This window comes from Durio zibethinus, chromosome 12, assembly GCF_047325235.1.
Source record: "Durio zibethinus cultivar Kanyao isolate XHJ-2024 chromosome 12, ASM4732523v1, whole genome shotgun sequence".
NCBI classification, from domain to species: Eukaryota; Viridiplantae; Streptophyta; class Magnoliopsida; order Malvales; family Malvaceae; genus Durio; species Durio zibethinus.
Window position 1 is genome coordinate 26,263,067 of NC_143173.1, and position 19,105 is coordinate 26,282,171.

General features: G+C 34.0%; 5 protein-coding genes across 10 annotated transcripts; 1 reads left to right on the forward strand and 4 right to left on the reverse strand.

Annotated features, from left to right (window-relative positions):
• Positions 1-150: 150 nt before the first annotated feature.
• LOC111297187 (clathrin light chain 2-like) lies at positions 151-2,766 on the forward strand. Its single transcript, XM_022891825.2, has 3 exons — positions 151-822; positions 1,011-1,164; positions 2,129-2,766. Exons 1-3 carry the CDS (start codon positions 473-475, stop codon positions 2,498-2,500), a joined length of 876 nt encoding a protein of 291 aa, XP_022747560.2. The 5' UTR covers positions 151-472; the 3' UTR covers positions 2,501-2,766.
• Positions 2,767-3,163: 397 nt separating this feature from the next.
• On the reverse strand, positions 3,164-6,967 carry LOC111297186 (uncharacterized). Its single transcript, XM_022891824.2, has 5 exons — positions 6,667-6,967; positions 6,428-6,557; positions 5,193-5,307; positions 3,879-4,913; positions 3,164-3,726 (listed from the first exon to the last, which is right to left on the reverse strand). Exons 1-5 carry the CDS (start codon positions 6,791-6,793, stop codon positions 3,472-3,474), a joined length of 1,662 nt encoding a protein of 553 aa, XP_022747559.2. The 5' UTR covers positions 6,794-6,967; the 3' UTR covers positions 3,164-3,471.
• Positions 6,968-9,357: 2,390 nt separating this feature from the next.
• On the reverse strand, positions 9,358-12,081 carry LOC111296346 (protein yippee-like). 2 transcript variants are annotated; one of them, XM_022890608.2, is made up of 6 exons: positions 11,933-12,081; positions 11,680-11,814; positions 10,560-10,603; positions 9,877-9,985; positions 9,705-9,760; positions 9,358-9,630 (listed from the first exon to the last, which is right to left on the reverse strand). In XM_022890608.2, the coding sequence occupies exons 2-6, from the start codon at positions 11,773-11,775 to the stop codon at positions 9,543-9,545; spliced, it is 393 nt and encodes a 130-aa protein (XP_022746343.1). In that variant the 5' UTR covers positions 11,776-11,814; positions 11,933-12,081; the 3' UTR covers positions 9,358-9,542. The 2 variants fall into 2 exon arrangements, with proteins under 2 accessions (XP_022746343.1, XP_022746342.1); XM_022890607.2 differs by having other exon boundaries at positions 11,905-12,058.
• A 1,685-nt stretch (positions 12,082-13,766) lies between these two features.
• LOC111295918 (uncharacterized) lies at positions 13,767-16,113 on the reverse strand. 5 transcript variants are annotated; one of them, XM_022889761.2, is made up of 5 exons: positions 15,831-16,113; positions 15,248-15,461; positions 14,901-14,973; positions 14,189-14,348; positions 13,767-14,021 (listed from the first exon to the last, which is right to left on the reverse strand). In XM_022889761.2, exons 2-5 carry the CDS (start codon positions 15,411-15,413, stop codon positions 13,914-13,916), a joined length of 507 nt encoding a protein of 168 aa, XP_022745496.2. In that variant the 5' UTR covers positions 15,414-15,461; positions 15,831-16,113; the 3' UTR covers positions 13,767-13,913. The 5 variants fall into 5 exon arrangements, with proteins under 5 accessions (XP_022745496.2, XP_022745492.2, XP_022745494.2 ...); XM_022889757.2 differs by having other exon boundaries at positions 15,248-15,473; positions 15,831-16,110; XM_022889759.2 differs by lacking the exon at positions 15,831-16,113 and adding an exon at positions 15,737-15,797 and having other exon boundaries at positions 15,248-15,473.
• Positions 16,114-16,832: 719 nt separating this feature from the next.
• Positions 16,833-18,158, reverse strand: LOC111295916 (chlorophyll a-b binding protein CP29.1, chloroplastic-like). Its single transcript, XM_022889753.2, has 2 exons — positions 17,444-18,158; positions 16,833-17,301 (listed from the first exon to the last, which is right to left on the reverse strand). Exons 1-2 carry the CDS (start codon positions 17,942-17,944, stop codon positions 16,942-16,944), a joined length of 861 nt encoding a protein of 286 aa, XP_022745488.1. The 5' UTR covers positions 17,945-18,158; the 3' UTR covers positions 16,833-16,941.
• Positions 18,159-19,105: the final 947 nt, after the last annotated feature.

The window sequence follows — 19,105 nt, forward strand, 5'->3', positions numbered from 1 at the left end:
TCTTAAATTAAATTTAAATTTAAAAAATAAATTTTGATTAAATTTAATTGAAATTATAAATAATAAATTTTGAATTGAATTTAAATTTTTTATTATATCAAATTCATTCGACTCATTAATGCTAATTGTAACCAAAGCATAGCATACCTCACACTGCAACAGAGGCTTCTCCTCTCAGCACGCAATTGATGAACATCGGAGGCAGTGACCAATGGGGACACAAGTCAAGCAAAAGGTGGCGCTCAATCAAACTCGAAAAGCATTCGGAGCCTACAACTCGAGAATAGTAAAATACGTGGCAACACCTCATTCACCATCTGGCAACTCTTCGTCAGCTCCAATGCGCGGTATTAAATCATCTGAGATTCTGTTCTGTAGTTTTTGAGAGACACCATGATGAAGCAAACTCAAAGAGAGAGGTTCACCAAAACCGCAGGGATCGGTTAGGGTCAGGGAGAGAGGGAGTCTAACGATGTCGTCTCGTCCTTTTGACGATGATGGCTACATAGGCTACGACCCTCGCCTCGCTTCCCAGCGTTTCGAGTCGTACTCAAACTTCGATGCCGACTCAGTTGCTGATTCCCCTCCGATGTTCAATAATCAGTCATTCGATACGGGAGATGATGTGTTCGTATCTCAAACAATGCCCGAAACACCTTCTCCACCGCCGATCTACGGTATCGGCAGTGGATATTCTGCTTTCTCATCGGAGCAGAACGGGAAGGGATTCAACAGAGAGTTTGGAGGATTAGATAGGCTGATCTTCCCGCCGCCGGCAGAGATGGAGCCAGAGGAAGGCTCTGCTTTGAGAGAGTGGCGCAGGTAACCTTAGGACTACGAGCAAAATTTTCCATAATATTCAGACTTTAGAAGACTTTTTATTTTTATTTATTAAAAATTAAAATATTACTATTAGCTTTTTTTTATTTAAATAAATTTTGAGTTGATGAAGTGTCTGGAAGTTAATTTTTGAGGATCTAACGGTTGAGATTGAATCTATGAATTCACAGACAGAACGCGATTCGGCTAGAGGAGAAGGAGAAGAAAGAGAAGGAGATGTTGGAGCAAATGATAAAGGAAGCAGAGGAGTACAAAGTTGAATTCTACAGGAAGAGAATTACAGCTGTTGAGAATAACAAAGCCTCTAACAGGGAGAAAGAGAAGGTGATAGATCAATCACTAATTTTATTGGCCAAAAATATATCAATCGTAATTGCTCATAGTACAATGTTTTATGCTATTGGAATTGACTACAATATTTTTTGCCCATCACTTCCATTTTGTGAAAAATTGGTGTTGTAATTCAAGTAGAAACACACTTTATGGCCTGTTAAACAGTCTGATTGAATGGTTAGAGGCAAAGTATTAAGGATGTGTTTGGTATATAAGATTATGATAGGATAGGATAAGATGATATTATGAAAAGGATTAGATTAAATAATGTCATCCTATCTTATGTTTGACGTGTGCAAGGATTAGAATAGGATAATTTATTTATTAGTCAAAATTATCCTTATTCAAAGTTTATATAATTTAAATTATTAATGTAATTTTTAAGGGTATAATAAGATATGTATGTTTAATCCCATGGATTAAAAATAATCCTCTCCACTTTGGGAGGATTGAATCATCCTATACCAAGGGAATGATTAATTCTTCCTGTAATCCTATCTGTTTCTTTAGATACAAACCAAACATAATATAAGATGATTACCGTACTATTCTATCAATCATCCTCTACACCAAACATGATCTAATATTATAGTGTTGGTCAAGGTCGACTACCTTAAAGTTGATAGTGTGTATGTGTATGCCTGTATGGTTACATTAAAAGTTGTCCTGAATTTATGTTGAGACTTCTGTCTCATCATCCTACATGGTGGAGTTGGTGAAATTGCTTTACCATTGACTATGTTGGAGCTTATTGTGTAATTCATTCTTCTTTGTGGTTGACTTGTCATAATATATTAGGTTCAAGTATTTAAACATGCACAGGTTCTTGATACCAAATAAATGATATGCGTAATTGCTACGTTTAAATTGCTGGACATAATCATGTTGCTCATTGTGATGCAAATGTCAAGCCAATGACCTATTTAGATTTCGTATTTTGGATCATATATGACAGTTGGGTTTGGGAGCCCGGGAGAAGTTCCATGCTGAAGCTGAGAAAAATTACTGGGAGGCAATTGCAGAACTCATCCCCCATGAGGTGCCAGCTATAGAGAAGATGGGAAAGAAGGACAAAGAAAAGAAACCATCCATTGTTGTGATCCAGGGACCTAAACCTGGGAAGCCAACTGATCTCTCAAGGATGCGACAGATACTTGTGAAGCTAAAGCACAATCCCAAACGGCCACAATCAGCAGTGGCCAAGAAAGATGCTAAAACTGGTACACCTGCTGCCTCTGGTCCCTCTGGTGTCCCAGGTGCCGGTCCCAATGCTCCTTCCCCTAAGAGGGCAGCTGCAAGTACTCCAGAGACTATTGCTGCTGCTTGAGATGAAGCTGCTGAGTGCTGGATCCGAGTATCCATTTGGCAAGTAATTAGTGTGATTATACCATGCTTAGTTTTGTATAATTCTTTGCTTTCTGTTTGAAGGGGCATCTCAAATTAGGCATCTAGCAGTTTTGTGAAGAAATTTTAATTGTACCGTATCAATTTTGGTTGCCCATCTTCTGTGTGGTTTGTCTTTGTGAATCAAAAAAACCTTTTTGTTCTTTGCCCTATGTAGTCTAAGCCAAATTGCTTTGCCTTGAGTTTTTACTTGCGCTAGTTTGTTTGGTCAGGTCTGTAAATTCTCTCCCTCCAACAGTATCTTTAGAAATTTCTGGTAATTATTAATCCAGTAGGCTTGGATATGTTCCTTCCAGTGCCCAACGAGATAGCCTGCGATATGGCCCATCTTCGCCATGCCGGGCTGGGTAGTTACCAGCTTTGCCGTGTTACCGGATAAAACAAAAGGTCTTAGCCTTTCTCTGGTAAATGTAGACCAGTTTATGGCTTGATGCGATCTGTTGTTGGCCAATCTTCGCCATGCCCGGCTGGGCAGTTACCGGCTTTGCCGTGTTACCGGATAAAACAAAAGGTCTTAGCCTTTCTCTGGTAAATGTAGACCAGTTTATGGCTTGATGCGATCTGTTGTTGGCACGTATCTATAAGATAAAATTATGAAAATTTCCAGTTCACTAATGGAAAAAAGATGGATAGGTGCAGCAGATCAGAGCAAGTTCTAGTTCTTACAATTGTACAATGCATATGCAAATCCTCCCTCTCATCCTCAAGGGACTGGAAATTGGGATACCGAGTAGTGACTATTACTGCTTAATATAGGATAAGGGTCCCGATATCGAATTCTCTTTTGTGTCTCTTGACCGTCAGCTTCTTCAAGAAATAGGTTGTTTCTTAATCACGATGCTAACTAAGCTTTCCCGTAAATCAATATATAATTTTGAATGGAAGTCCCCTTGGTTAGCTAGCACGCTGGCTGGTGGGAGAGGAGTTTCCTCTACTGAGATCATTGTCTTCCATCTCACTCCCATCAGTATAGAAGGAATTAGTGTTGACACTTGGTTCAGAGCCAGCATTACTACTTGTGGCGAGAGGAGAATCAGAAACACTTGTAGTCCTGCTCTTTGTGGATCCTGATCTCACACTATATATGGAGGAAGCTGGAACGTTTGTCATAAGAGGACGCTGATTACCTGAAATACGCCGCCTAATATCCTGCACAAGAAAAGATCCAGAGATATTAATGATAATTAAATCCCGACCAAGGACAGTAGCTTGCAACAGTATAGTAGCATGCCATCGACAAGCATCTAGGTATGATTATTCAAGTTAACAGAATATAGTGATGTAAAGAAAGAGATGTATACCATGTGTCTCATAGCCATATCTAGAGACTTCTTCGAGAGTGTTCTCCCAAAGCCTGAGCTATCGAGGGAAGTAGATAACTTTGCTGTAGGGTTATTACGAGGATTGTCATCTGATTTTGGAGGTACCAATTTCCTCATATTTACCACTCTCTCAACCATTTTTGTCCCAATCACTACTGGACTATCATGATCACTACCATTGGTATCTGCTCTACGTACAGAACGAATGGAGCTCCCATTACCACTGACATTGCCACTTGAAGCCCTGCTTCTAGCAGGAGAGCAGGATTGACGTCTTGGTCTTCCATTAGAACTAGCCTCAACAGAAGATGATCTGACACTGAGTGCTACAGGCCTCCCCCGTGAGGTTGAAGCTGGTCTTTCGGGCAGTGACGTCCTTAAATTTGGTGGTGCATCAAGTGAAAAACCAGGGATCTCAGATGGTTCCCAAGGCCTAGACTTAAATGTTGGAGATGTGCCTCGTGATGGTGCTGAATTTTTTGATGTAGTGGGAGCCGATTTTGTTACAGAAAAGGTAGCGGGATTTGATTTCATAACTGAAGAAGTAATGGGAGCTGATTTTGGTACCGAAGAAGTGATGGGAGCTGATCTTGGTACTGAAGAAGATCGACCAGTAGGTGCAGATGCAACAGGCATACCAGAAGAGGAAGCTAGTCGACGTGTTGGTGTAGCTGATCTTGATGTCGACTTTGAAGCAGGCAAAGAGGGTCTAGCAGTTAGTGTGGAAGAACGTGAAGTGGATCTACTTGGAGTTGATGATCTTGCTGTAGAAGCAGCAGGTTTTATGGAAGGCAAGGTCGCTCGTGATGTAGGTGTAGAAGACCTCGAAGGCTTGGTTCCTGTGGGTAGAGTAGGCCGGCCAGTAGGTGTTGCAGGTCTACTAGCAGATTTTGGACCCCCTGAAGAGGATGGCCTTTTATTAAGAGTACTGGAAGAGTTTGGTCTCGCTGATGAAGTTTGTTGCTTGGGTGCTAGAGCGCTCTTTAGAGCAGGTTCCTCCGGAAGATTTGCCAGCTGAAAAGGCAAAACAAAATTGCAAGATATGACAATATGAAAGCAAAAAAAATCTCTAACAGCCACAGAGCAAATAAATCCAGTGAACTGTCAAACTTGACAACCGGATAAGGCTGAAACAACAAATGCCAATAAGATCAAATGCTTCCAATATGACATGATTGAAAACGAAATCCCGTTTACAACTTAATTTTGGCAATCTGCATTGGCCGATCACAGCAGCAGAAAAGGGTTGAAAGCATCCAGAACTCATATCGCATAAGAGTTCTTAGTTCTTACCCTCGTTTTCAGAGCAGTAGGACGAGAATTAGACACCCCAATCTCGCTCATTAGAGCCTTCTGTGATTCCTTCTCCATAGAGGGAAATAATGGTGTACCAGGTGGAGTAAGAAGCCTGAAGGCAGAAGTTATCTCCCATTAATACAGAGCAAAGAAACAATTCAATGTTGAATCACATCATCGTAATTGATATGAATTCAATGTCTAACAGTAAGGACATATCAATTACCACTTATGTATGCATGAGTCTTTGTTTGCTGCCAAAGCATTAAATAATTAATTAATTACTCAGTTTTGAAAAAAGTAAGCTTTTCTTTTTGTTATTTTGGAAAAATATGATCTTTAACAAATCATATGCTAATGGCAACAGCAGCCAAAACAAAGGTTTTCTAAATCAAAGTATAGAAAGAAATATTCCATTTAGAGCTATTAGTGACAACATCCAACAAATGGCACAATGTTATATTAAGAGGAAGGTAGCACAGGGAATGGATCATGGATGCCCTTAGAATTATTAAAATTGCTGAAGCTACAAACTTAATAGAAGTATCAAGCCATATCCTTCCCCTAAAAAACCTCAAGCCATTGAGTTTTGGGACAAATACTCATATCCAATCTTTGCATTCTCACAACTTTTCATCTGATATATGATTGATCTGAACACTCTAAAATGAAAGCAAATAATAAATTTTAATTCTCCATTAAAAAAATAACCTTTTATGTTAAAATTCAAGTTTTGCAAAAAGCAAATGAAGGCTTTCTTTTAAAGATTTAGAATGATGTCAAGTTCTTCTCTTCATGACTTAATTGGCACCCACAAATCTCCATCTTAAAAGGGGGCTTTAAGATCAAATCAAATCATTGCCCCTCATACTACTAAAAAGTTGCTCATAAAGTTTTCATTTTTCTCATTTGAAAAGGCAAAAAAGAAAAAAAGGATTTTTTTCTTTTTTTTTTACATAGGATGTGTATAATCCATGAGAAAGAGGAAGAGGTCTTGATTCGAAACTAATACCTATGTTTCCTTCTAAGAGCTACTTAAAAATCCTAAGCATGTAGATTCGATAATCCAAAATTTAGAGCTACTTAGCTATTATAGTAACCAATAAACAGCCTGATACTATAAACAGAGATCGATCCTAAATGCTCAGCTTCTTAGTTTTTCACTGGATCGCTGAATCCTGTAAAAGACAAACAAAAACAGAGAGATAAGGAGAGATATCTTTAGCATTTACCAATCATAATCAGACTTGTCATTCTCCGAATTTAAAAAATTATCAGCTGCAGCCTTTCGTCCAGGCACAGCCGAGACAATCTTCGACATCGGAGAACCGACAACGCCGCCGTTGCCGTTCACGTTGGATCCTACACAAATCAAAACATCACTTTAGTCAACAGTTAACAGACAAACAATCAGTTGAAAAACTTAATCTTTGACAACGAAGAAACTCAAGCGAAGTCGTGATCGTTTTACGTAAAGGAGCATTGAGTTCTTCAGAGTTATGAAGCGAGAGAAGGTTGCTGCTCTTCTCTTTCTCCTTCTCTCGTCTCCGCATTTCCAGGAACAAAGCTAGCTCTTCATCTCTCTCTTTCATCACCATTTTTGGATCTCTAAAAACTGATCAAACGCACCAAAAATGTCACGAAATGCTCTCTCTTAGATCCAAAACTAAGCTTCAAAGCTACAAAAATGGAATCAGAAAAAAAAAGAAAAAAAAAAAGAGGATGGTTCAACGAAGCGGGGAACTTATTAGTTATATTACAACGCCATTTCCGTGTGAAAGAGGGAAATGTTTAATTTTTAAAGAGGAAGAGTTTTTCTTTTTTATTTTTTAAATTATTATTATTGTTATTATTATTATTATTATTTTGGAGTGATCTGAGGGGGAACAGGTGTCTGAGTGTTAGTTCAGAGGAAATTTGAAAACTTGAGGGAACAAAGGCTGCTGCTGCTGCAGATGTTTATATAAATAACTCATAATCATTTAGATAATAACTAAAATGCCATTTATGACGGAATTTAGTCAATTTACCTTTTTTCATCTTTTTTTTTTTAAGTTTCCTTTCTATTTTTGTTTATGAGAAAAAAAAAAAAGAAGAGAACGACAATGGCAGCAAATTTTTGGGTGTAAAATATTTTAGTGGAGTTATAAAAAATGTATGAATCATAACACAAAACCATTGAAAATGGGCTTTAAAGGAGTTTATTTTTCTTAATAAAAAGGCCGAATTAAGTACCAAATTTCTTAGTTTAATTTTAAATCATTAATACGAATATTTAAAATGCTGAATTTGATTGGAGCAGTAGTATCAACTAATGACTCAAGGGTGGCAATTACGTAGTTATGTTGTAAAAACATGTCTATTTATAAATAAATAATTATGAAGAAAATATTCGAGGTAGCAAGCAAGCACATGGTAGCCGATAGACAAAACTATAAAAAAATAAAATAAGAAACTAAAAGAGCTGATAGACATAGAAAACATATCACTTATAATTTTTTATTATAATATTATAATTATTTAATCATAATAAAAATTTATATAATAATTTATCACTTGTATAAATAAAAATTTTTATAAAATTTTAATAAATTTCATATAATTTTAAAACATAAATGATTCATTATTTGAATTCAAGAACTCCGGCAATTCCCTTGAAAAGATGCTGAGAGTTTCTCGAGATAAATGATAGCCAATCTGACGGCTCAGATTCTAATCTTTAATATCGTTGAAAAAGAATTCAAGTTAAAAAATGCAAAGATATCATCCTAATCGCATAAAAAACAAACACATTTTTTCTAGTTATTTATTTTGTTTCAGTAAACAACAAATGCTTCCATGATTTGAATCTTTAACTTAATGCTGCCGATGCTACCAATACCATTGCAATTAGGGACCTATATGAATTGGCATCTTCATCTAGCTACCAATTTCGCCAAGCCCAGGCCACCAGGGGAGCAGTCGTTTAAAAAAAAAAGAGCAGAAAGCCTTATTTTGAGCCGCAATTAAAGAGCCAAATCGATGACAGATGTTGAAACCACCCATGGGCTTTGTCTTAATCAGTCATTATATATAATGATCTGTATATTGACATAAAATATTAAAATTTATGTATTTATTTTATGTTTTATATAAAATTTATATGTTATAATTTATATTAATATAAAAATATAAAATATTATTTTATTAAATTTATATATAATAATTATTATAATTTTAAATTATATTATTTTTATATTTTATTTTATATCATATTTATATTATATTATAATATTATATTTGAAGTTATTAGATTTAATTAAATACAACATGCAAACTCCCCCGATGATCACAAGACAAATAGTTAACGTGGTGAGTCAGGGGTCACATTCAACTTCAATCCTAGCTTATATATCTGTCTAAGTAGGGGTGAAAGTGTTGTCAATGTTGACATAATCAGGGAGGACGATTAATATCTATTGAGATCCTTTTCAATCCTAAAATCAAACCAAGATTAGAAAAAGTTTCGAAAAGTCCAGATGATGAGATACACCTAATCAAATAATATTATCACCAAAAATCTTTTTGATTAAATATTAAAGGTATTTATATGATCAATTTAATTATTTAAAATTAAATTAATCAAATAATATTTATTAATTTAACTTAATTTATTAATTTTAAAATTTAATCGATCAAATTTAATTTAATTTAATTTATTTGCTTAAAATTTTTAATTAATTAATTAATATATTTAAATTATATTATATTTTAAACAAATTAAATAAAATATTCAAATATTATGTTAAAATCCTAATAATTTATGAAATAAAATAATTCATTTCATTTGTTTTTTATTTTATATTTCAATAAAATTTTTGATTAATTCGATTTTTTAATAGAATTAATTGAAAACTAAATTTTTTTAAAAATTATTTTCATTAATTCATTAACCCAACAAAATGGATCCTTTAGATTGCCTGCCCCGAGCCTGGTAATGGGCCAACAGAACCATAATTCACGCCACAAAAGTTTTTATCAACATTCTGTCATTTACCATCGATCAATGAGGTCCTTGTCCTTTTTTTTTTTTTTTTCCTACTAGGCAATGTTACACCATTGTGAAACCAAAGATATGATAAACAAACCCTTTGAAATGTCGTCTGATTCAGCTGGAGAAGGATTGGGAACAACAATATGCTATCTTTGCAGCGGTGTAAGATCATTCTAATAATACTATTTGCAAAGAATGTTCTGAAACAGAAAATTTTTCCAATTTAAGAGGCCAAATAAGGAGGCCAACAGGCAAAAGTGATGCAGAGAATGTACAATTAAAACATTTGATAAAAATGGCAAACTGAATAGCAATCAAGCATCATCAGCATCACTACTACCACCAACCATAGCTTCCTGAACCGCCAAGTAAATGCTTCCATCAGGACCCAGCACCTTAAACCTGCTCCAAAGGTAAATAGACATTTGAGAACATCGAAATATTACATACAACCAAAAGAAACAGTGATATGGCACCTCTCAAGAATGAATTTTCCCTCTTTGTACTTCTGAGTCTTCTCAAATGCAGCCTCCTAGAATCACTCACACCATTAGGAGATGGGGAAAAAGTTCTATGAAATTAACTCATGCAGCCAAACCTTGAAAAGAAATCAAACCACCAAAAACTAAAAATTTCAGGACTACTTACATATTTCCATCCCACAATCGAGCCACACCCAACACAGAATATATCAACAACAGCGTGCATTCCAGTCAACATCATGCGATCTTCTTTCTCTCCTACTGTGATATTCACACTGTTACACATTATGAAAGAGAATATGTTATTTGAACCATTCATATATGCAAAATGCATATGATATAAGTAAGCCCCTCGACTCTCAATTCCATCATAGGTATTTTGCTTTCACATATTCCATGGTTATTCTTGCAACTATTAGTATGCCTCATTTGTATTCTAGAGTTTACATAAAAAATATGCAGAGTGAAGGGAAACCATAGAAAAGGGATTAATGATTTATTGATTCTGGCTGTCTGTTTGCCGTTGGCTTGTTCTAGAATAGCAGGTAGTTGACTGGTTCAGATTGTTGACTTCTTAGTTGTTTCTTTAGTAGAAACAGGATGATTTCATTCACCTTTTTATGCAGATAAATAAAAAGGAAAGAAAAGGGCATACCATACATCCGTACCACAATCAACACCTTAAAAATGCATAGCTTTCATTGATTGCACCAAAGACAGCACATATGTATTAATATTAGTAGAAAAACACGTATGAACATGGTTTTTAAATAGAAAATAATATTTAAGGACAAGACTCTATGGAGACAAAAATTTGCTTCATAGAGCGCACAACAATGAAACACTTACACCTTGTCAAAGAGATAAGCCTTTCCATGCCTGCAGTGGAAAGACTGAAACAAAGGTAAAGGATGGGGTTAGTATGTATCTGTGTTGCTGAACAATATATGATATAATGCAGAGGACAATGAAAAACATGGCTATGATGAAGAGAAAGATAAGACAGAAAATCCACTCAGATATGAGTAAGGAAGGGTCTATTGCCAATCAGCCCCTACTCTCATCCTCATTCTTTTTTCATCCATCAAGCAAGACAATGGCTTTGCTGTTAGCTGTTAGTTGTTAGTATATGCAAGAAGCCTCATATGAAGATAGTCAAGTGTATTCTATGGACATTGGAACCAGTTGAACTGTATCTACAATAATATCAATGTTAATAGTCAGGAAAAAGAGGGTGAGGTGGTTTTTAAACATATAATACTAATCTAAAATGAAATATGATAGACTGATGTACAACCTACTTATTTTACTCTTCCTTTTGTCTCAAACCTTTTATGTTTCAATTTCACAATATCAAAAAAACATCTTAGGCTTAGCCATGAAATGGAATAACCTCCAATCCAACCAGCCATTGTCCATCAAAGAACTGATACATAATCAAACGAGAAAGGAAGTTATACAGTATTAACCTATTTTCTAGCACCAACCAAAAGCCTCCATATAATTGAAAGAGGCAGCTAAAGTTAGTCACTCTCATGGAGGGAGAATCAACCATCCTTAGACTTTCTCCCATCACAATGACTTCTTCATCCATGAAAGTCGTAAGCAAATATTAATTCCATAGTAACACCCATCATTGCAAAACAAAATGGAGATCACATTGAATGTTATGTGCAGCATTTCTGTGTATTTCTATAATCAAAGAGAAACAGCATGAGGCATGGCATCCCTAAGAAAAAACTTCAACACCCAAAACTAAAGAGGAATCAATCTGTTTCAGTTAACCCTTAATATTATTTAGAATATTGTTCAATCATTTTCATTAGTTTTAGTCCATTTGTCAGAGATTTACTACTAATTCCCATAACCCAACAAAACTTGACAAGGAACCCAGGATCAAGCAACCCCTTAAACAAACTAATGTATTCACAAAGCAAAACAACAATGTAAAAAGAAAGGAAAAAAAAACCTTAGAAATAATGTCATCAAGGAGAGCCAGATGGGTTAAGCAGTGCTTGCAGCTATAAACGCTTCCTTCAAGAGTAATCACGAATAGCCTTCCCATTCTCTCTTTTTTTTTTTTCAAACTATCAATCTATTAAACCTTCAAAAAAAAAAAGAAAAAAAAATTCAAATAACAAACAAAACAACAAAAAATATAATAAAAATAGACGACAATGGATCGAAAAGAAACCAAAGATGAAGGAAAAGTAATGGCGGACGAGTCTAGTATATCTCTTTAGCAGCACTTAAAGGAGAAATCTAAATCGTGATGAAATTCGAGCCAAAATTGCATCGGTTAACCCTTTGATATTTTATACATTCCCGCAAAATTATGGATTATTGGGTTCAGCGTAATTTATAATCTTCTATGAATTACTCTTTTGTGGAATCTTAAAATTAAAAAGGTACATTCTTTTTTTTTATTTAATAATTTTAATTTTGAATTTAAAACGATATTTTAAAAAAAAAATTGTTGAGAGTAACATATTGTTCGGTCTTTAAATTAAAATAAGATGTATCATATTTGATAACTTTAAATAAATAATTACAGATAGTATATTTTAAATGACTCCAATAAATAATTATTGATTAAATTCGAATTCAAAACTTTTTCATAAAAAAGAATGATCATAATTGATTAAACTAACCATTTATTAATAATTTAAAATTATATTTGTCGCTTTATGACGGTAATTTACTGTAGCCGTTAGATTATAATGCTAGTAAAAGAAAAAAAAAAACCAGAAAAGTATTTATTTATGAATTACTCGTGTAATTTTTTAGGTGACAAAAATTAAAGAAAAACAAGGGCAATCGATTTCTAATTATCCATTGACTCAAAATTTCCTTTGGTTTTAATGTAATATCCGTTAGTCCGAGTTATTAAAAAATTTAATTTTTTTTAAACAAAATTTCAAATTAAAATCTTGTAAATAAAAAATAAATATTAAAAAAATTTATCTCCTTATAAATTCGACCCGACATAATTCTAAATTACTTAGAATCCAAAGTGGCTACTCTTAAACCAAAAAATCCAAGGTGCTTAAAATACCCAAAAAATCGTAAATGCTTTGTTTGAATATATTAACTTAAATTATATATAGTCTTATAAACTTATACAATTTTTTTTTTCTAAATTTTTAATCCATCCCAATCCTCTGCCACTATCTTTAATCTCTTAACTCCTATCTATTTTAACTTTAATCCCTTAAAATCCGTAAATTTCAAAATTTTATATGATATACTTATCATCTAAGTTAATGCTCCACTTTATAAACATGTATTTAAATTTATCCGATATACTTATCACTTAAGTTAATGCTCCGCTTTTTAAATATAAACTTAAATAATAGTTATAAGTATAATAATTATGGATCCTGCAACGCGCTTAAATAATCAATCAACTTCATAAATAAATAAATACAATGTTGGAATTGGAATCCAATATATATATATATATATATATATATATATATATATATATCAAAATACAAATTTTATTTTATGTAGTTGCAAGGAATTATGTCATTATAATTAATCTAACAAAACAAATCACTATACAAGATTCTCAAATGAAAATGCATTTTATTAAAATATAATAGAAAAATGCATTAATTATTAAATAAAATGCTCGGATGGATTTTTTTTTTTATTTTGATGGATGGGATTATGTCATTATTGATATACCAAAGCAAATCACTGTATAGGATTCTCAAATGAGAATGCATTTTATTTATATATGATCATCATCCGCAGCTCCATAAGACCCTTGTCCTCACCAAACCACGAATGAGTAATTTTGAGGCTAAAATCATAAATATGATAAGAGCATGGCATGGAAATGTCCCAAAGTTAGACTTAAACTCTAAGCAAGGCCCCTCATAAATATAAATTCTTCAAATCTAATTTGAATGTAATCTTATTCGAAATCTAACCAGCTTGACAGCAACAAAAAACAGAAACAATATGGTACAAAAAATTTTTAACACTTGAGAATTCTTAAATGATGTTAATTAGGAATAAACAAGCAAGGTAAAATACCAACAAGAGATCAGCAGAATGTGAAAATTTGCATGGAATTGCTTGTATTACTTGTCCATGAAAGAATTCTGCCTTGGCATTTGGCAACTGCTTAAAAAGAGGGTAAAAGGAAATTGTAAATTAATCCATTGCAAAATGGGATATGTGGTTCAGATGCAATTAGGAGGAAGAAACTCTGTTTTGAGCAACTTTTCTGTCAATGCTGCCCATTCTATGTGGAGGCCACAGAATGTGGGTGGCCCTCCCATTAACCAAACCCAAAGGAACCTGCAAAAGATACCTTATAGTAACAGGACTGTAAAGAGTTCAACATGTAATCTTGACTGCGTTTTATGTATTTAGTTACAAAGAGGAACACTCTTTGAAGAAACTTCACAAAAATTTAATCTTTGTTTACAAATACTAAGCTATGCAATCATAATGGAGAAACTTACAGGACCAAAAGACCTCGAGTCCTTGCTGGAAGATGAGCTGTCCCCCTCAACCCAACAATGTCCTTCTGGAATCTTCACCACATCGTAACGAGTCCCCACCCAGTCACCTGGTAAGCCAACAATTCTCTTTACATGTTTCTCCTTGTGATCATTTGGAGAGCTGCAAAAGGATGCATCCAAAGCAATGTCAGATTTCAGTAATAGAACTATTTATTTATTATGGTACTGAGTAATTAAAAAACGAGTCTCATTAAACTGATCGAGGAGACAGTGCATTGCAAATATGGAACATGAAATCCATGTTTCATCCAAAGACTTATGGAGCAACAAAAAAAGCCCAAATCTTAGTCGGTCTAACATTTCTTTAACAGAACAACAAAGGCATTTCCAAGGTCATGTCAGATAAACTCATGAAAATGTGATTGTTAATACTATCAATTTATCTACAGTCTCCTCAATCAATTTTAACGAGAAGAAGCCAATGAGAAACTGCTCTAAAGTTCAGTTCTGTAACGATCAAGAGCTTGGTATTGGTTTTCTTTGGTAAAGATAACTATCTATTCCCAACTCAACAGTGTTGAAATACAATATTGACATGCAGAAGCCAAGAATGAAAGGCCAATCGGAAATGTTTCTTCATTCAAGAGTTGCCTGCATTTGGCTTAACAAGTAATCGAGACAGTTTATGAGCAATATCAATGAGAACAATTACCAGAAAACTATCACGTCTCCATGTGAAAATTTGTAATTTCTAAGGCAAAACTTCTCCACCAGAACATAATCATCTGCAGTCAAAGAAATGATCAGCCACTGAAAATCAACAGTGATGCAAAACACTTATTTCACCTCTCTCTCTCTCTCTCTCTCAAAATATATATATATATATATATATATATATATATATATATATATCTGTCTCAAAATATTACCGCTCAGTCTTCATCTTCTTGGCCTAGTGGTTAAGAAGATTTAGGAAGACATATAGGGTGGGAATTCGAGCCCCACCATCCCATCTCCTATCCCCTATCCAATGGACCCAAAAAAAAAAAAAAGTATTACCACTCAAAGAACCAAGCGAGGTATTGGTTTTGGGATTAAATGTGGGAGACATTGAGGCACCCCGGACTGGAACTATACTGGCAAATCGATCTGAAACTGTAACCGTAACAAGCCCAACCGTGAAACACTTCTTTGCAATACTCCACAAAACACTAGGGGTTCCCATATCCACGTTTCCAAGAACAGACGCATGTCAGGCTAAAAATAGAACCATCTGCATTCACAACTGACATTCAGAACCAAAATCAGAAGTGGAACAAAGTCCCAATATTTGCTGTAAATTAGCTATAAAGTTAAATCTCAGTTTATGCAAAAAATTTCAATCAAGCTTCCAAGTCACAGAATTGATATAGGTATCCCAGAAACACCCTAAAATTTGAAATGACGATATAAGAAAACAATTAAACGGAATACAGACAATAGGGCCAACAACCATGAATTACATGTTACAGGAATGCCAATATTTGAAATAGGCAAAACATCGAACACCTTGTTTGCAGTGCGAACTGAACAAAGGAGACACTATAAACGCACTTGCCGAGGTAAGAGCAATAAGAAAACATCCAATGAAGAATTCAATTACCTGGAGAGCAAGCGAAGCAGTAGGGTAATAGTAAGGGCAGGTGCGAAGGAGCTTCCGGTTTTAGCTTTTTTTGGTCTTTTTTTATTTCAGCGGTCACCGTGTAGCTTGGCCGTCACTGCTAAAATAGAAAAAAGGTCTCGCCAGCAAAAGCATAGAGCCATAAAGAGTTGGGCTCAATTAAACTCCATTTTGGAAGTTAAAATCTAATTTGAGCTTGATTAATTTATTGTTATTATTATTATTTTTTATACAAACGAGAGGATGCTTGGAGACTAAGAGAAGGTACTGATACTAAAATTTAAATTTTTTAAATATTATTTTTAAAAATAAAAGTATGGACTAATTAAATTACATATTGAATTCAAATGTTTTTCGATCTTTATAGCATAGCATTAATTTACTCAAAATTAAAAAAGTTAGTATTACAAATTATTTTTAAATTATAATAAAATATTTAACATAATATATGAATTTTAAAAATCTCTAATGAAATATCTAAATTTAAATTTATTAATTAATATAATCTTCATTAATTAGCTTTAAATGATGATGCTTGTCAAATAAATAATATTTTAAATATCATATTAATTAATAAATTAATAATTTAAATATCACATTTAAAAAAATTTATTTTATTATAATTTACAAATCATCCATGTTATTAACCCAAATTAAAAAGAAATTCTCACAGTCTTTCATTTTTGTTTCAAACCTCATGGCAAAATTTTGTTTCTGTATTAGCAATTTTTTTCGGTCCATAATCAGGGAAAATGTGCTTTTGGGTGTGATTATATATATGGCTCTGTTCCAACTTCTTCGGTGCCCTTTGTTGCAGTTAACAAATAGGATGATATGCAACACCTTGCTAATGACAAGCCTTGTTCTGGTTAATCGGCTTAAATGTCTTGTATTTGTTTGGAATTTTGGATGGATAGGTTGGTGTCTTGATTAACATATAGAAGAATTTTCTTTCTCTTTATCAGAAAACCAGAAAATATGATATGAGCTAATAGCATTCTCTGCTGAAACTGTAATGTTATACACTTTTACAACATAGAAGGCACATACAAATAGTACATCGAGTAAGATCAACTCAAAGCAAAGGAATCTTTTAAGAGGTGAAGGTGTCAATAATGGTCGTGTGAAGGGGGTCACTCAAATGGGTAGCCCAGTTGTTGAGAGGACCTTTGCCTGTTACAGCAGCTTGGACTGCAAAGCCCAGGAAAGCAACCATGGCAAGTCGAGCATGCTTGATCTCAGCCAATTGAAGGGTGGCCTTCTTCTCGGGGTCAGAAGCCAAGCCAAGGGGGTCAAAGTACTTTCCTCCAGGGTACAGCCTCTTCTCAGGGTCAAGCTCTGCGTTCCTTTGGAACTCAATGTATCCAATCACCAAGACTTCGATCCAAATCAATGTTGTCATGGAGAATGGAAGGGGTTGGCCGAGGTAAGATGACCCCTCTACTAGCTCAACCTAAAATAACCAAAAAATTTCTGTCATTTATCTGAGTTCCCTCTGCGAGTAAAATTATCATATTGGCCATTTCACTATGATTTTTGTGCAACATTTTAAACATGTAAAGCATACAAGGGTACCAATTAAGTAAACCACTTACCTTGCCGGCATCTTGCCAGGTAACTCCGGTAAGCCATTCGACAGCAAGCGCACCCAGAGTAGCCAACATGGCCCACCGTCCATGAATCAGCTCACACTCACGGAACCTCTGTAGACCAAACACCTCGCTGTAGGGCTGAAACGGTGTTGCCTTTACGTCCGAAACCTCAGTCCTGGTCCCAATGATCTCACCCGCCATGTTCTTTGACAGATTCTGGTCCAAAGAATCCAAATCATATTGCAAGTACTCTGCAGGCTTCCCCAAGCCAAAAGGGTCGAACCCGTAATCACCAACCAAGCTTCCGTCTAGCCAGTCGGGTGCCACAGCTCCCGGGTACCATAGAGGGCGATCGGAGGTTGGTTTTGACTTTGAGACTTTCTTGGCAGCTTTCTTGCCGCCAAAGCCAAACCTGGCCACGACTCTCCCTGATCTTTTGTAGACATCAGGGAGGCGGGTGCTCATAAAAGAGGATGTAGCTGCAGCAGCGGCGGTGGCAGCCATTGTTCAGAGGAAGCTAACGTGAAGCAAAGAAAGGGCAATGGGGAAACTATGAGAGATTTTGGATACTGTGCTTTTTTGTCATTCGTGTTATAATAAAGGAAAGTTGTTATCAAGGTTTTGTGATTTTATCCATGAAGAAAGATGGTGAGCGTCGGATGAAGAAGCGTATCCATCTGACGAATGAAAAAGTATCGGCCTTATCTCTGCCTTATCTAGGGTCTTGAGATTTGACTGTTTTGCTGTTTAGCATTAAATTCTGGTTTTGTGATTTTCTCTGAAATTTCTGTGGTTGATGTTGCTCCGAGAAAATCTCATGTTTCCTAGAAGATACTAAAAATCTAAAATAATGATAGGAAACAAACAAAATCCTGACAATATTTTTTTCTCATTATCAGTTATCAATCCTGAAATTAAAATTAAAATTTCAAAAACCACATTGTATTAAGCATTTTGAAATTAAAATTTCAAATCACATTTGAAATATTTACTTTTAATGCAATGAAAAACCATGTTAGCTGGGATATGAAAATTTATACTTCTAATTATCTCATTCTTATCATTTAAATTATCCACATGTAAGTCTTTGCTGTTAGAAATTTTCATCTCTTTATAAAATCTAATGTAAAAACTTAAATTCAAAACTTAAAAAAGTTTCAATTGATTTTAAACTACTACTAAGTATTTTTTTTCTTCCATAATTGATTTTTAAGGGAAAAAGCTCCCAAACTGATAAAAGGATGCTTTCTGATGAAATCATTTATTTTTATTTAAAGATATTCTAATTTGATAATTTTAAATATAAAATAATAATATAATATAAAAATATGAAAATAATATAATTTAAAATTTTAATAAAATTTATAAATAATTTTAATAAAATAAAAAAAAATATTTTATATTTTTGTATTAACATAAATTATAATACATAATTTTTATATAAAATTTTATACAAATACATAAAATTTTAATATTTTACATTATATAAATATACAAATTACTAGATCTATTTTAAATTCAAATAATAAATAATAATCGTCTAGATTAGTAGTTTTGGATAGTATGAATCAAAGTTTTAAAATTATAAATTTAAAAACTATTTAAGTGTGTAATATTTTTTATGTAAATTTTAATTTTTAAATTAATTTCAAATTTAATTTCAAA

Coding starts and splice junctions, on each gene's coding strand:
- LOC111295916 (XM_022889753.2), bottom strand. CDS start 17,944: ATGGCTGCCACCGCCGCTGCTGCAGCTACATCCTCTTTTATGAGCACC. Junction 17,302..17,443: donor CCTGGCAAGATGCCGGCAAG/GTAAGTGGTTTA, acceptor TGGTTATTTTAG/GTTGAGCTAGTAGAGGGGTC.
- LOC111295918 (XM_022889761.2), bottom strand. CDS start 15,413: ATGGGAACCCCTAGTGTTTTGTGGAGTATTGCAAAGAAGTGTTTCACG. Junction 14,349..14,900: donor GGAGACGTGATAGTTTTCTG/GTAATTGTTCTC, acceptor ATCCTTTTGCAG/CTCTCCAAATGATCACAAGG. Junction 14,022..14,188: donor ACTCGAGGTCTTTTGGTCCT/GTAAGTTTCTCC, acceptor TATCTTTTGCAG/GTTCCTTTGGGTTTGGTTAA.
- LOC111297187 (XM_022891825.2), top strand. CDS start 473: ATGTCGTCTCGTCCTTTTGACGATGATGGCTACATAGGCTACGACCCT. Junction 823..1,010: donor GCTTTGAGAGAGTGGCGCAG/GTAACCTTAGGA, acceptor ATGAATTCACAG/ACAGAACGCGATTCGGCTAG. Junction 1,165..2,128: donor CTAACAGGGAGAAAGAGAAG/GTGATAGATCAA, acceptor CATATATGACAG/TTGGGTTTGGGAGCCCGGGA.
- LOC111296346 (XM_022890608.2), bottom strand. CDS start 11,775: ATGGGAAGGCTATTCGTGATTACTCTTGAAGGAAGCGTTTATAGCTGC. Junction 9,761..9,876: donor CGATTGTGGGATGGAAATAT/GTAAGTAGTCCT, acceptor GAGTGATTCTAG/GAGGCTGCATTTGAGAAGAC. Junction 9,631..9,704: donor GGAAAATTCATTCTTGAGAG/GTGCCATATCAC, acceptor CCTTTGGAGCAG/GTTTAAGGTGCTGGGTCCTG.
- LOC111297186 (XM_022891824.2), bottom strand. CDS start 6,793: ATGGTGATGAAAGAGAGAGATGAAGAGCTAGCTTTGTTCCTGGAAATG. Junction 4,914..5,192: donor CTACTGCTCTGAAAACGAGG/GTAAGAACTAAG, acceptor TTGCCTTTTCAG/CTGGCAAATCTTCCGGAGGA. Junction 3,727..3,878: donor ATATGGCTATGAGACACATG/GTATACATCTCT, acceptor TTTCTTGTGCAG/GATATTAGGCGGCGTATTTC.